Genomic DNA, 16,437 nt, shown 5'->3' with positions numbered 1-16,437 from the left:
AAAATAGCCTGCCTATCTGCTAACTCTTTAGTGGTTTCTCTGGGAAATATTATTCACTGTATTGGAGTGCTGACTTTGACATCTTATTATGCTTAGTAGTAGTGTAAGTAAGCTGGTTTTATATGGTGTACATAATGATTAACCTGTGGTAGCTCCAGAATGCCTACCTGCTGACTTGTTTTTGGCACCAAGGGCTCAAAGCTCTCCCACTACTCATTTATAAGTGCTGTTGAAGTGTTTGACTTGCATGCTACCAGTTAGGTGATTAACTTCAGTGAACAAAATAAGACTGTATTAAAAATATTCTTGATCATTTTAGAGACTAGTTTCATGTTGGCTGCTTAGTTGCAGTCCTTGTTGTGTGAATAGCTTTAAGACATCTTAAAAATTAAGACAAGGTAGGTGATCCACTACTGTTTATAAACTACTCCAGAATAAATTATTTTATCTATTTGTTATGTTTGAAGCTGTTCTAAGCCAAAAGCAGGGGCTTGTAGTCCAAAGCATGTGGACTTCACACATTTTTTTTTTGACTAATTGTGGGTTTAGATAATCCATGGCACCTGATAAGGAAAAGTTACATTTCTCTAATTTCCTAGATCAGAAACTGTAATTTAAATAATCAGAATTACCAGCTTTGCATAATAGATATTCCAAGGATTAATTAATACTCATGCACTATACCCACTGCATGCAGTTAGCTCTCTTCCAGTATGCAAGGAGAAATGCTGTTGGAGTCCCAAACTGGAGTCCAGAGCAGTGCAAAATAGGTGCTAGCTGGTATGTAACACGTCATCGAGTTAACACTGCTAAGTCTGAGAATGCACACTATTGGTTTAAAGGAAGATATTTATTGAACTGGGGAGAATAAACTTCTTTTAGACAAGTTTTTTAATGCTTAGAGAAATTTTTTCATGAAAGGAAATGTGACTTAAGGAATTTACATATCTATATGAAATTTAGATAGAACTGTTGTTCAGAAATCAAGTTCTGTAAAAGTTCTCTGCTGGTGCTTTGACCTGGAAGAATACAAGCTGTGCCGTTACTTTGTTTTTCAGTTCACTAAGCCCCTGTAATTTATATCTGGAACTGCCTGGAACTGCCCCAGACTTAACTGACTGGCTAAATAGGGTGAATATCTGGAAGAAAACCCAACCCAAAACATTCCCAGCATGTTTCCCTTATTATGTAGCTTCAGGAGGTGTCTCCAGCAGCTTCACTGTCATCTGCAAGGTTTGTCTGTTACGTGAACTGTAACTACAGTTACCACCACCTTTTAAAATGAGTGGCATGGCAGGGACCACAGACCAGCATCTGCAAGGCTGGACCAGCACTCTGACTATTTGTGCACACTTTGGAGACTGGCAGCACACTCTTAAAACCTTGGCTTCCTTGTTGTAAAGTGTCCTGCTGCGTGTTCATACTGCAGTGGTTAAGTATAGTGAGGCCAGCAACTGTGTTGGAGACAGCCTGGAAACAAGATGAGGAGCATCATGACCTGCAAGAAGTGTGACCTCCTGTCAAGCGTGCGAGGGGAATTTCTCTTTTCCTGCATCTAAACAGCTTCTCACATTTTTCTGTGAACCCTTCAGTTCAATCAGGCATTGTCAGGGCATGCACTGATCATATAGAGTATTTTTAGAAAGCGTAAATAATCACAGAGGCATGCTTTAAATTTCCCTTCTAGCAGCGGCAGAAATGCCAGCAGTTCACATCACGCGGCTGCTTAAACAAGTATACGTCTATTCTAGTAACATTTTCCCACCCAAACATAGCATCCAAGCGCCCTGTGGAGACCACGTGCTTACTGGAGCCTGGCTCGCCCCGAGGGCTACGCATTGGAAACTTAACCATTCAGAGCCTCCGTCCTTTAATCCTCGTGATGTTAGTCCTTGGTCACCAAGGGACAGGACAGAAATTTCAGCCACCTTAACTTCACAGGGAGACACGTGCCATGGCGCAGCCAGTTGTCGGTCTGTGGAAGCAGTGGAGCACTGGAAGGAAAACAGGAAAAAACCCTGCTCCTTATGACTTAAGTGGCTGTAACACTGACGGGTTTGACGTGCGTTTTCCGTGGGTCTGAGGGTTTTTAACACCACCACCACTACTGCTGGGTCGGGGCTACCAGCGGGCTGCTTCTGCTCCCCGAGGCTCCCGGCGCGGGGGCTGCTGCCCCGCCTGGCCCCGCCGCCGGCCCCCCCGCGGGACAGCGCCGGGCCGGGCTCCCCGGGCTCGGCAGCCGCGGGCAGGCTGGACGGCTGGACAGCTCTCCCGCGCCCCGGCCTGGGCCGCCGCCGCCGGGGACGCGGCAGCGTGCGGCTGCCGCCCGCCCTCAGGCGTCGGCCCCCCGTCAGGCGTCGGCCCCGCCTCGGACGCCGCCGACGTCAGTGGGCGTCAGAGCCGAGCCCCCCACCCTCCCTCCGCACGCGGGATCCGCCGGCCCGGCCCGGCCCGGCCCGCCCGCGCCCGCCCCCGGCCCCACGCCCGGCGTTGGACAGCAGCAGCAGCCGCCGCCGTCGCCTCGGCCCGGCCCGCCGCCCCTCCGCTCCCCTCCCCGAGAGCCGCGCAGCGCGAAGATGGCGGCGTACAAATTCCTCTTGCCGCGGCTCAGCCGCCGCATCCTCCTTCCCGCCGCGCGGGCGCGGGCCGCCGCCGCTGAGGTAAGGCGAGGCGGCGGGGACAGCCAGAGCCCCGGGGCAGCCGCTCCGCCGCGCACCCCCACGGCGGGCGGCTCCGCCGGTGACCCGAGCCCTGTCCGCGGCGACCTTGTCAAGGAACCCCCCGCCGAGGGGCCACCTCCGCCGGGGCTCGACGTCTGCGGCGGGCGGGCGGGGCCGGGCGGCCGGAGCCCCCGCGGGGAAGTGATGGGCTTCGTTTTGGTTGGGTTTTTGCTTGGTTGTGGGGCGCTTTTTTTTTTTTTTTTTTTTTTTTCCGCATTAACGTGACGGTTTTGGCCCGAGGGAGGGCCGCGGGCGCTGCGGAAGGCGGGCGTCGGAGAGGAGGGCAGAGCGCGGCCCCGGGCAGGCCCGGCCCCGGCGGCGGCTTGGGATGCGGTGACCTTGAGGGGCCAACCCGGAGGTTTGGCTTTGAGATACACTTTTGTTTCCCCTGAGTTTGAAGCCGCAGCACAGTTACAGCGTGTTCCTCTATATTTGAATCTTGCTCTCGCCGCGTCGGTCTTTCCTAGAGGTGTGGGCAGGGAGAGTCCAGGTGGGCGAGGGCGGCTCCCCGGCCGCCCCGCCGTGTTTTACCACTCATAAACGTGTGGAGTTCAGCCGTGCAGCTAGCTCCCGTGCTTGCTTTGCGTTTCCTGGGGAAGCTTTTGCCAAACCTCACAGATCTAATGGTTTCCAGCCCACGTGTAACCATAGATACGTTAATTTTTTGTCTCTTCAGCCAGAATTGTTTCTGTGGCTTTTCTTATTTTATTTTAGCTGAAACAGCTCATCTCTCCTTCTCATGTCTGTGTTTACTCTTCCTGAGTCTTTATGGACAAATAATCATAGCTCTTTCAGTCTTTGTTTTGTTGTTATATTTTGCTCTTCTATAAACTTTGATTTTGTTGTTCATTCTAGGAGCTCATATATCCCCACATTACTTCTCTCTTAAACCTGGGCTGCCAAAATTGCAGCCAGCTCTGGAGGTCTTAGCTTGCTGCCCTGGTGTACAGGGCAAGTGTGGGATGATCGCTGGCTCCTCTGCTCCTGGAAAGCCCACTGCTTTCTGCCCGACTTCAGCCCAACTGCAGAGTGAGTGCGAAAGGGACTGAAAAGAACATACTTACTATAGAAGGGCAGATAACTGCATTAGAGACATCCGTCTTGGGAATGCACACATACGTAACACACGTAAAGCACGCCACTCTGTTCCCCACTGTTACAGGCAGTTGGGAAGATTAAAGAAAAGGTACCATGGGGCCTCTTTAAAATATTATTCTCTATGTGGGTATGGGGACACAGTAGTGGCCTGGCCTCCCTCCAGCCCTGGCCTTCATGCCTGCTTGCAGCCCTGTTGTACCAGGGATCACAAGGCTGCTGGCCCTTAGTACTCGTTTTATCACTTGCCTACCGAGTGCAACCAGAAGAGATGGTCTTTTCAGCCTTACTGTCATTATGAAAAAATGTTTCTGAAAGAAATAGTCATGGTATAATTGAACATGGGGAAGAGTCTTTTTTCACCTAGCACTGTTCCTTATGACCCACATACCGAATTTTTTTTTTTTTTTGCCCATCAGAGCAGAGGAACATCAGTATGTCCATTGGGAAAGAGATAATCCTCCATTCAGAAAGGTTTTCTTAATATTTGGTACAAACTCTTGCAGCCTTAATTTAAAAAAGGCAGTTATAAAAATGGCAATTTGTGAGGCAAAAAAATATTGCCCTGGTTGTAACTGGACCCTAAGGCAAGTCTTTAGCAAAGAATTAGGGTATTGTCTTTAAAATGTGTGTAGATGAGTTTGTTTATGATATATTTAGTCATTCTTCTCCCTCTTTCCCAGATCAGAATTTCTCACTCCTGCTATCAAAACCAGTAGGTAGTATTTTAACTTCCACATACTCTCAATTTATGGAGACTGTGTCAATGTAATGACGTAAAAGTAAATTGCTCCTGGTGCCTTGACAGTACTTGATTGATATTAATGCATGGTAATATTAGTGGGAATTATTTACAGAATCAAAAAAAATAAAGGTGACCATGACCTAAGAATATGATAGATGAGTTACAGTGGTTACTGTGGAATGGCTTAGTATGGAACGGCTTAGAATGGAAGTCTAGTATTGAGGTGAGATTTGTATTGAGTTCCCTCTTGCCCTCCTTATTTTTCCTGATTCTGGGCTGTTCTTCAACAACACGAGAGCTCTGAGGTTGTGTTAGAAAGGTTCACTCCGTTGAAGAGAGTCTCTGCTTACTATGCTGCCAGCACGACGCTGTGTTTCATATTGTTCCTTTGCCTCTTCTCAAATTTTGTAGTGGTGTTGGCTCTCTGCTTCAGTAATTTCTGTTTATGTTTAATGTCTGGATACCATTGAGGCTACGTTAGCAATATATAGATTAGAGCAGTCTTTGGGTTGCTCTAACGCATGCTGAAGAATTGCATTTGTGTATTTGTTCACAGTAAATCACAATTTGTCAGTAGTTTATGATGGAATTCAGAAATCTAAAATCTGTTTGGGTACTGTCAAATTGATGCAGCTTACATTAAGACTAAAGCCTTCATAATATGTATGGATGCTCTAAAATAGGGGTGGTGTGGGGGATAAAGAGACAATGGAGTCCTTGTTTTGGAGACTTGAACCCTTCTCTGTCACCCCCCTCCATGTTTAGTGTTTACAGCAGCAATATCTATTTTCTCCCTTATCTAGCCAGAGGTCATCATTATAAAACTACTATGTAATGCTTTTATTCATTCACTTGTTTCTTTTAATGTTGTTCCAGATTTGCGGATGCTATTTTTCTACCAGCTGTCATCGCAACACCAAATTTTATACTGATCCTGTTGAAGCTGTAAAAGATATACCCAATGGGGCAACTATACTTGTTGGTGGTAAATATTTAAATTCTTTATGGATTAAATCACATGTTCTGTTAATGAGATACTTTTTACTGTTTTACTGTGTTTCTTTTAATAATAACTAATTTGAGAATCCTTATACTTGAATGGGATTTAAACAAGGGATTTCCTACTCTGCTAATGAGGGGCAGGCTCTTTCAGTGAGAAAATCGCAGTTTGTTTCTTAGGGGAGGGAAAGAGCCCGACTGAGTGAACTGTAAGACTTTACTTGTGCCGGTTTGAATGCAGAAAATCAACTTGGGCTTTTTCAAGTTAGCACTGTTATCTCAGATGGTGAAGAAGTAAAATTGGGTTTGATTATTTTTGTGGTAGCATTCTCTGTGTCCTGTATCTGCCTAGTTGCTGGGTCTCTGTGACCTTGGAGAAATTGCCTACCTAACCTGTTTCTGGCTGTAAGAAGTGAAGATAATACTTATCTGCATTACACTAAATAGTCTTATGTAGTATTTGCAAAAGAGTCAAAAAGTTGTGTCATACTAAGACAAGGAAATGATCACCTACTTTGCAATTTATTTACTTATAGCAACTTACAGCAACTTATAATAATTTCTGAGTATTGCTCAATAATCCTGCTTGCCCTGACTGTTCTGTGGAAGCTTATCAAGAACTACTGTGTTCATCTAAACAAAGCAGTTTTCTGTGGAAACTTACCAAGAACTACTATGTTCGGCAAAAATAAGAGACATGTCTTTGGAAAGCAGATATGGTCTAGCAAGTTTAGGCTTTGTAATGGATAGATAGCCATATACGGACGGTAGAAATTAATAGACTGGTGCTTTAGGTAAGATAGAGGTGGTAAACCAGTGGGAACCACTCTTGTTGTTCAAGAAATTGGCCAAGAGAATCTGCACATACTCTGAGGAAGGGTACAAGGTGAGAAAGGCTGTGAGCCTTCCTCCCAAAGACCCCCAAAGACGCCCACCAGGAGGCAATGCGCAGATGCAAAGATAACAGAAACTGCTGACACCAGCCTCTAGAACTAACCCAGCCTTACTCATGTGTATATGGATATTTGTGTTGTGTAATCCATTGAATATGTATATCCACACTCTATGAGTTTCTGGTAAAATGTGCGGTGGGTGTGCAAGCTTTCTGGAGAAAACCTCTTGCACCCCGGCGCCAGAGTACACATACCTGCTTTATAACTGAGTTGTAGAGTCCGTTTCCGCAAATCAATACCGAGTTTCACTGTGACTTGAGCTTTTGAATATTCTAGATGATTTCCACAATTTCATCCTGTTCAATCTACTGAAAGAAAAGTTATGTCTTTATTTAATAGGTTACAATCAATTTTTAGTATTGAAATAGTGAATTTAATGTTGCAAAACATGGGAAACCTCACTGCAGATGTGTAATGAGGCAAAATGCTTTCTAGGAAGAATTATTTTGTTGTTGTTGTTGGAACAAAGGACCTGAGGCTAAGTGATTGGGAAGGAAGTGGTAGTAGTTGTAGTGGCTTAAGACTGAGGCCCTCAAATGTGGCATGGTATTTCATTTTAGGCACACTGGGTTCTTGCATAACAGGTAGGAGCATGAGGCAGCCTGGGTGGAGATCTGGGTTACTGCACTTCCAGTTATAGGTTTTCCTGAGATTCTTAAAATTCACAGATTTCTATCAGCTAACTATAGGCTAACCTGTATGTGAGAACTCCTTCCTCCTCCTGTTTGACATTGTTATGTGCAGCAAAGAACTGAAGGTTAGCTGGGTAGAAAGAGAAGAAGGAATAGTGGATATAGTGGTTAGGACATGCCTCAGGACAGTCAAGGTCCTGGAGCCCTTCCCCAGAGGCCATTTGTGTGTGAGCAGACCTCTGATGGTTAAATGGCTTTCACCCAAACTGAGTAGCGTCTAGTGCCTGGGAGACTCCAGTACTAGGATGCAACTCTTTCCAGAAGTGTTGGTTTATTTAGCCAACTGAGGAGCTTGTTCTACTCAGAGAAGATTTTTAATTAAACAGTACACATTGTCAGACTTCTGACTAGTCTGTGTTCCTTCAAACACTTGTTACATATTCAATTTTCTTTTATGTAGGTTTTGGATTGTGTGGGATTCCTGAAAACCTCATTGGGGGTTTACTGAAGACTGGAGTAAAGGGACTAACAGCAGTCAGTAATAATGCAGGGTAGGTATTCATATGTCTGTGGTTTAATAAGTACAGACTAAATATTCCATCCATGAAAAGTCTGTCTTACTTTTCATCATAAGAATTTTCATACTAACCACACAGCTTTGCTTTGAAAGTGTTATTTTGAAATGAGCCCAGAAAGTACAATATGTATACTGTATGTATACTCTGCTTTGTCAGGGAGCAATTGTCACTGTTGTAGATGGTTGCAATTATGTGTATTTATATATATTTAACTGGTTGACTGTAACTGAAAATTCTGACTTAGATGCTTTAAATGTAATATCAGTGATTTTTTTGTGTGTGTGAAGTTCTAAATAGTTGTGGTTTTTTTTTTCTAACTACAGTTTGATGTTTTCTGACCATCGTATTGTAATTCTGTTACTTTACAAAAACCCCAAACACAACAGTGGAGAATATTTATAATAAAAGCATGGAGAGCCTCTCTAATGGGTGTTGGAAGTTTTCGTTTATTTTTAAAAATGTTTTCCTATTGAGAAGTTCATGTGGGGTTGACAGTGAGGGTAATTCTTTTACATATAATTTCTCAGCTTCTTATTAGGGCTAATTTTTACACAGGCTGTTCATTGTAGTAGACTCCACAATACCTAACAATCTTCATATAAGCAAATAACTGCAATCACTTCTGTTGAAGGGCATCAATAAAATAGAAATGAAATGAAATAAAAATACTGATATGCAGAATGTAATGATTTGTATTTGAAATCAGCCTGGTCAGTAAGTCTTGTAGTCTGTTCCTTGCAGTGTTACTGGATGACTAGCATCTGCAGGTGACTCTAACCGTGGTTCAGTGACTTATCCTATTAAATGTCAGCTCAGCAACATAATAATTCAAGTGTAATTTAGTTCATTGTACATTCAAAGAATACTGGAAGGCTGATGTGTCCCTTTAGCAGATTTTCTTTGATTAGGGAATTAATCCTAAAATGTATTGTATTGTGAAATAGGGATCTTCTCACAGCTAGACATACTGAGGTTACACACCCCAGTTGGTATGGAAGATAGTTTGTAAGCATTCTTTCAGTTTGTTGTTTGGGGGGGGTTTCAATTATTTTATAATGTTTCTTACTTTCAGCAAATGGTAGTATCTGTGTTACTACATTTTTCTGTGAACTTTTTGCTTTTGAATGCTGTATTTGCGGTGAAATAATAATAATAATAATGAGAAATTTTTATTGTTTTCATGGAACTTCATTAATGTTTGCAATTATGAACCACTTCCTTAGGTTGAAAGTCTCCCATCTGTTCTATAGGAGCTCAGCCTTTATCCAACTGCAGAACAAGAGCTGTGGGGGGAAAAAAAAGATCACTGGGAAACTGTTTTCTTCTGTACCTATGTTAGAGTAAAAGAGACAAGTTTATGTGAGCCAGAAAGGTTGTTTGGGTATAAAAAACTTTAGTCTTCATACAAAACGAAAACAGATATTAAATCTTGCTCCTTCAATTCCTCCAGCCTTGCCAAAGAAGTGAATTAGGTGGGATTTATCTAATAATGCTTTATGCTATTTTCAGCTACATTGTTACATCTCCCATATACTTTGTCCCTAAATTTGCATCCTAATCTGTTTTGGTTTTAACCTGACTGTATTTAATGTAAGTTAAAACCAGAACACCATTCAAAAACCATATATTTAGTTTCTAATACATATATATGTATTAGTCCATGCTTCTGAGGCTGAAGTTTACAATATTTTGATCTTTTTTTTTTTTTCAGTGCTTCATGCTTGCCTGTCTTTCACTGGATAACAGATATGATTTGTATTGGTACTTGGTACATACACAGTCAAACTCAAGCTCCTTAGACTCTTGTAGGAAACAATTCCTGCTGGATGAGAAAAAGGAGAAAGAGACAAATAATTTTGTATGGAAAGTTCAGTCACTTAAAGATCATTTCACTTAAAGATCCTCCATTTTCCTCACCTATTTCTGAACAACACACATATATGTAGATAGATTGCACAGATGCTTCTGGGAGGGAGATGAGGGTTTGAATGTGAGAAACAGTGTAGAATGGAGAAGACGACATTTTGTATTGTATTCTGCATATAGTTGGTGGTGTTACAGGTTAGAATTAATTTTACTTGAAATAATACTTACTCCTGAAAATTCTTTAGACTTTGAGGCTGGAGTGATTACTATAAAACGTTTGGTTGTTGGCAGGAAAGCAAAATTTAGTTTGTTTTTTCTTGAAATTAGTTTTCCATGAACATTCATGGAAATCTGGTAAACTCCTTAGAGAATAGTGTGATTTGAAAATGCTTGAGGGCATCTAGGATTTTCATGAAGTCTGGTTTTCAAAAATCCTGGTTTTGTCCTCGTGTTGAACAGTATCATTTATTTTGAAGTTAAATTAATAATAAAATATAGTCTCATTTGTTGTTTTTATTTACTATATTGCAATTATGTGGAACTTAGGCCACTGTAGTTTGGTAGGGTTTGGGAACCAGGTTAAAGCACAGATGTTGTCATTAATAAAGTCAGAATCCTCATCACAGTGATTGATACTATTTAATCATCTTCTGTTTCCATGTCAAAAAGTATAGTGATATTATCAACTCTTGCAATATTAATAAATTGTTTTAAAAACTGAAAGTAGCACAGCAATCATATACCCGCGGCACTAGTATTTAAGGGGTGAATTGTTCCTGTAATCTTGAGATGTCAGTTACTTTGTGGAATGAGTAATTTTTCACTTTCCAAGTTGCCCAAGGATTCAGTATGTTTTGCCTTGGTGCTTTTCTGCTACAGTTGATGTCTTGCTGTGTTTCATCTTCCTGAGTGCAGCTGTTTTCTCCAGCTCTTCCAGCAAACAAGGGGTAATTGGTTGTGGTTAGGTGTTCTCATGCTGCAGTGGGGTTAGCAGGGAGCTTGTAATTGGAGCAGGGAAGTACATGGACAGACAACCTATTCTGGAGAATATGACTGAACCACAAAATGTGTTACAGAGCTATCTATTTAATAAACTAAAATAGCAGCAATGGAGACAGTGCTTCACTTTCATCAAGGGGAAGGCATTAATTAGGATGTTCTGAACTGCTCTTACCAACCCTTTTAGCTGGAAAGAAGGTTCAGCAAAGCCTAGAAACGCTTGGCAATGTCTGGAAATAACTTTAAAGGAGTTGGATGTTCACAAGTTCACACTTTACTGTTCTGTGCTGCAGTGTAGCAGGAGGGAGATTCCTCCTGCAGATTCTCCTCGAAATCATGTAGTTGCTGGCAAGTAAAGTTCTTATTTTGGCCTTTGAAAGGCTTGCCAAGGACAGGTTGTACAGTAGTGTATGGGTGCTCTTAGGCACCCCAATTGGAAACACCGTACTGCTGAACTTAGTCTGTTGCGGTGCATTATGGTGGTGCGTACACTGTGTGCTAGCTGCTGAAATGGCACCTTTAAGAGTAGTTACTCTTTTGCCAACCCAAACATGGCAAAGTGTTTGAAAGAGAAGCAGTGCAAATATCCAGTATCTCTGGTATTTGCACAACTTGCTGCAAGGGAAACTGGAGCTTATGAACCAGGGAGATAGTGAAAGATACTATGGTGAGTGGGTGTGCTTCTAAAATAGAACCTCTCACACCTTCCCTTATAACTTGTTTTGCCAGTGTTGTTTGTATTTTACATACTTTCTTGATGTTATTTATAAGTCCTTTAAATTTAGAGGATTTTGCCTCAGTAAGCTACTAAGATCCATTTTATTAAATTTTTGCTGCATTATTTAAATTTTGTTCACTCCATGTGTCAGTAGGTCCTTATTTTAAACCTTAATTCAGTAAATTCCCAACATAGTTGTGATTAGTACACAGTACCTTCTTGCACATGGCTGTTTTTTTCATCTGATTGTGACTTTTTGGTATCTTGTTGCATACCGATTTCAAGTTACAGTGGACTCGGACGTTTCAGGTTGGCTTACACTAAGACTTCCCTAATGCAGGCTATCAGATCTGTTGTTTCAGGATCTGCAACAAAAACTGTGCCCTTGTCAACATAGCCAGATATTTAAAATGAAAGTTTAAGAAATTGGCACCAAATTATTATTTTAATTAATTTTGCTTAATGAAATGAATAACTAATTTTGGCTATAATCACATTCTGAGATCAACACTTTCATTCTGTCTCTACCACCTCAATAGTCTGAATAAGTACTTGGTAAAAATTAAGTCCATTATCTGTAGTAGCTGCACACGCAGTCTGACGTATCAAATGAGCTACTTCTTCTGGGCTTTGTCAGCTTTTGAGACTTAAATATGCATTCTTTTTGAATGCAGTAGTTTTGAACAGTAGGGTTTCACTTACAGTAAAAATAGAGAAGTCACAGTTAATATCTTAATTACTAATCACCTGGATCATCATCTAAAACGAGACTGACATCACACTGTCAGATTATCACAGATTCAGACTGAAAGGCATTACCAGCCTTTTCGAACCTTTTGTCTCTGTGCTCTTTGTGAAGAAGTTATTTTTCTGTTACAATGTAATTATATATTAGTAGGGAGAAAATAGCATTGAGGTAAGCATTTGAACTGTTATTCATGATGCCTGAGTGCACTGTTATTTAGTTCTGTGGAACATAGTACTCTTGTTATCCTAATGGGCTATTTGTAGTTGCCAAATCTCCAGATAAGGCACTACTTTGGCATCAGATGCGATGGTAAACTTACTGCACCCCATATTCTAAAGCACCAAACGTACTTTTAAGTTCTTAGCAATTGAACATTTTGAATTTAAGGCAGGATTGTTAAATGTTATCTATGTAAAGGTTTAAGATTATCTAATTTTTCAGTCATTGCTTTGAATTTATGTTTCTGTTAAAAAAAAGATGTCTGCCATCTTTTCCACAGCCTCCCTGTTTGTTCTTTCCTATGTAGCTCCTATGGCTTAATTCCATCCTTATTATTACTTTTTTTATATATATATATATATATGTATATATATGTATAATGTTACATACAATCCTTACTTTTATATATGTATGTTACATATATATGTTTATATTACTCATGTTTATTTAAAATGTATTAAAATATATCGTTAGGTAGAACTTGCATTCCAAATTCACAAAAAGTTGAGAAGTTTTTTCACATAGTATAAGGTGTCAGTTGGTTTTAATGGCATGAATTTGACAATCCCTTGACTCAGAGAGCTCAAATGTAACTGAAAAAGTCTATGAGGGACTGGAAAGAAAGCTTGTATATGCAAAAAGATATGATCAAGGTAATGCTCACATTATCTTACATTGTGTGTGTCATTTTTGTGTAAGAAATTCTTTAAACATCCTAAAGTATACTTTCGGAAGTGAAATAGAAGGGCATCAATGAGGTAAAGTCCTGCATTTGGCAAGTTCCCAAAATAATGAGACAAAGTATACAAGACATTTCCAGTGTTAAACTAATTATTTGAAGCAGTTTACTTTTTTTTAATCATCTCCATTTTTTTGTAAATAATCTAATCAGATGATTTATTACAGGTGTTAAATTGGTGAAACTGTGAACTGCAAATCCTTGAAAATCTGACCAGGTCATCTTCCTAATTTTAGTGTAGTGGCTACTTAGGGTTTTGGCAGGGCAAATTGCACTAAACTTTGCATTACATGGAACTATTGAGAAATCAGCTGTGCAGATGATTTTCTGGTTGTGATTACAAAGACAAAATAGGTATAGAACTCAGCATGGTTGAGGAACTGTGTCAACTTGATTTTAGAAAACGGACAATAAAAGTTAAACCTAGCTTTCAGCCAGGAGGCTTTTGAAGTATGATGCATTCATGAAGAAATTGAAATATTTATCAGATTAAGTCTGTACCATATAGCTTCACTGTGAAGGAAAAATACAGTAAATTTTAAAATTTAAAATTTTATTTATTGTAATAAAAACACAATATGCCATTTCATAGCAGGAAGGAATGTGGAAGGAGGAGACCTTGCCACTGACGTAACCATGCAATGTACAGTACATGTGTTCTTGTCAAAAATTACCTGCCTTTGCAGCCTTACAATGAGCTTGGCCTATTTGCCTGCATCCATCATTTTTATAGGAGTGGAGCATCATTTTTGGAAGAGGATGGTGGAGGAAGAATACTGCCATTTTGCTGTAAGGCTGGAACTGAGATGAAGTTATCGGTGCAGAGAGGACAGAGTTCCCCTAAGAAGACTTCAGTAGTAGAAGGAGAAGACTGCAGTGCAAACATTGCAGAGAAGGAGCAGAGGGAGTTTAAGGCTGAGTCATGCACACTTGCATGCAGGGCTTTGTGATTCCCATCAACTGTGGCCTCCCATACTTACTTTCTTCTTTGTCCCCTCAAAGTGGAAGAAGTCACAGGCTACTGAGCTGAGAGAGATTCAGTGCACTGTTTCTTTTGTCCTTTGCCGTGGGCTGAAAAGGTGATGAGACGGTTTCTGGGAGCTGTGGCCCACTGCCTTCTTTTCTGTCCTACCTCTTCCTTCTGACCAGGACTGCCTTAGCATGTGGCAGTACCCATGCTTTTCTCTTCCTCTTTTCTTGGTCACCTTCCCTCAAAGAGCTTCTATGTCTCTTTTCTGCTTTACATTAAGCAGTTTGCATTAGGACAGATGGGAACATGTCCTAGGAAAAAGAAAAAACGTGACTGAAGACAGTGTCTCAGGAATCAGTAAGGCAAATAAACATTATGGCTCTATCTAGTTTGCCTCCCTGTGAACTGAGTCTCTTTTCCTCTTCCTGTTAGTTGACTCCCATACCGCATCTTGCCCTCATTCTGTGTACCCTGGTGGAAGTTGGGGACAGAAAAAGAGGAAAGACTATCATCTGAGTTGACTCAGTGTAATGCTGGGGGATTATTGTGGGACTAGTATCACTAGAGCCAGCTGGAAGACTGGGGAAGATGACTCATCAAGAATTGTTATGTGGGTGATAGTCCACATTTTTTTTACCCTTTGTGTTCCTCCGGTTTTGTTTAGTGTCTTCTGGCAAATATAATCTGTAGGCATCTACTAATTTTCTGCCCAGAGACTGTAAAGGGTCACTTTCTGGTGCTGCCAGGATTGTAATCTATGATTGTGGACCTGTGAATGTTCATCACTAAGAGCTTGGATGGTATCTTCAGCCACATACTTTCTTTCATGTTGATAAAGTTTTCATGCTATGCTTAGGCACCCATATGAGCCTGAAAGCTTAAGGCTGTGTTAGTAAGAGATGCCAAACAGGTAGTGATTGATACATTCCTTTTAGATGGGAACCACGTCTGGGCTTCCCTAAGAAGTGTGGACCTACTGGGAGATGTTTGCATGTAACTTGGAGCAGGTCCTTGTTAAGATGAAAAGCTGATGTTACAAAGTAAAACAGTCAAGATGAAGCCTCTTTTAAGTGGAGAATGATAGAGGAAAGTGTTTCTTATTCTACTCCTAGCCTCTTGCCAGGAAAATTTATTGCTCTGGAACAGGTCCATTTGTTACCAAGTTTCATACAGAGTTGTGTGACACTTGGACGTGCCAACTGCCTAGAGAGATTGCTTGTCTATCTCCAGAAGCTGACTAGTGTCTTTACGTAATGCATTCTCCAGGATTAGGACCAACCATAAATATGCTTTTTTACAGCAAGTTGCAGGAGACTCTAGTTTCTGCCTGCGGTTGAGTCTTACCCCAGGATTTTTACTATATGCTTTTCTTTCTCAATCTGTAGTCTTTAAGGGTGATACAGTTACCCTCCCATCCTTCCAATCCCCAAATTATGGACGAAAAGGTCAGGTAGGGCCTCATGTTAGCTCCTCTTTAGCCATCATGTTTTAACTTCTCAAAACTCAAATATTCATGTTAATCTTTCATAAGCAGTGACTTCTGGTCTCAGTGGTGTCTCTCAGGAATATGCACTGCAGGTTCTGGAGGATCTCTGAAAAACAAGTATAGAGGAGGATTTCTCACTAAGAGATGTAGAATGAAGCCCTTATGCTAATTGATGCTGCTCACCATTGTTTTCCAGTGTTCCCAGTAAGAGCAGCCAGTCTGTCCTGACCACACTCCCCCCTCTTTTCTTAGACACCTACAAATGTCTAGAAAGGCAGAGAGAGAGGAGAATGTAATTATCTCCTTTTACTCAAAAAAACCCTAAAAGCCATCTTAAGTCTCTTGCCAGAGCAGTGTGACATTCCAAGTCTCCTGTTTTTTCTGTGTTAGAATGCAGATTTTTATTCCCTACTTCATCAGGCTGTGTAGGGCTTGTTTGTGTGGGAAGCTTTTAGCAGATTGGAAATGTGAGTAATCTCTTCCCTGTAATGCTGTAGAATGTATTTTGCTTGAGCCACTGAAGAGAGAGGTCGGAGCTGCAAATTACCATTTATCTGGAGTGTAACATGTCATTTTGACTAATTCCAGTATACTTGAGATATGTGGTCTAGATCTGGCTGGGAGTCATTGTTGGCTAATTTTTTTTATTAGGCAGACATTAGTTTTTGACAGGAAGGTTTCATAGGTCTGAGAGGACAAAACAATAGGAGGAATGTGTTGCTAAACAATGAGGCTGCCTTAATGTTTCTTGTATGCATCAGTAGAATGGGGAGCTTGGGTAACATATGTTCTTGATGAGTGCCACATTAGATCTGTTTTCCTGTATGTGTTTCATGTATTCTGTTGATTCATATTTCACCCTAATACAGCATGGGGAAACTTTTAGAAATCTTAACAAGTTTGAGGGCAAAAGAATGCATTCTCTGTCTATCATTAGTGTGTACTTTCTCTCTTCTGACAACACACGTAA

At 41.2% G+C, this 16,437-nt stretch overlaps 1 protein-coding gene across 2 annotated transcripts in view; it reads left to right on the top strand.

Annotated features, from left to right (window-relative positions):
- Positions 1–2,415: 2,415 nt before the first annotated feature.
- OXCT1 (3-oxoacid CoA-transferase 1) overlaps positions 2,416–16,437 on the top strand; it is a 100,431-nt gene continuing 86,409 nt past the window's right edge. The window contains exons 1-3 of one of the 2 annotated variants that reach the window (XM_074933080.1): positions 2,416–2,654; positions 5,437–5,545; positions 7,605–7,695. In XM_074933080.1, the coding sequence (XP_074789181.1) occupies positions 2,577–2,654; positions 5,437–5,545; positions 7,605–7,695 (278 nt within the window). In that variant the 5' untranslated portion in view covers positions 2,416–2,576. Of the gene's footprint in view, positions 2,661–5,436; positions 5,546–7,604; positions 7,696–16,437 lie in introns of both variants that reach the window. The other variant, XM_074933079.1, reaches the window with a different exon arrangement.

This window comes from Athene noctua, chromosome Z (genome assembly GCF_965140245.1).
Source record: "Athene noctua chromosome Z, bAthNoc1.hap1.1, whole genome shotgun sequence".
Taxonomy (NCBI): domain Eukaryota; kingdom Metazoa; phylum Chordata; class Aves; order Strigiformes; family Strigidae; genus Athene; species Athene noctua.
Note: the sequence above shows the minus strand (reverse complement) of the source record. Positions and strands in the feature narration are given on the sequence as shown.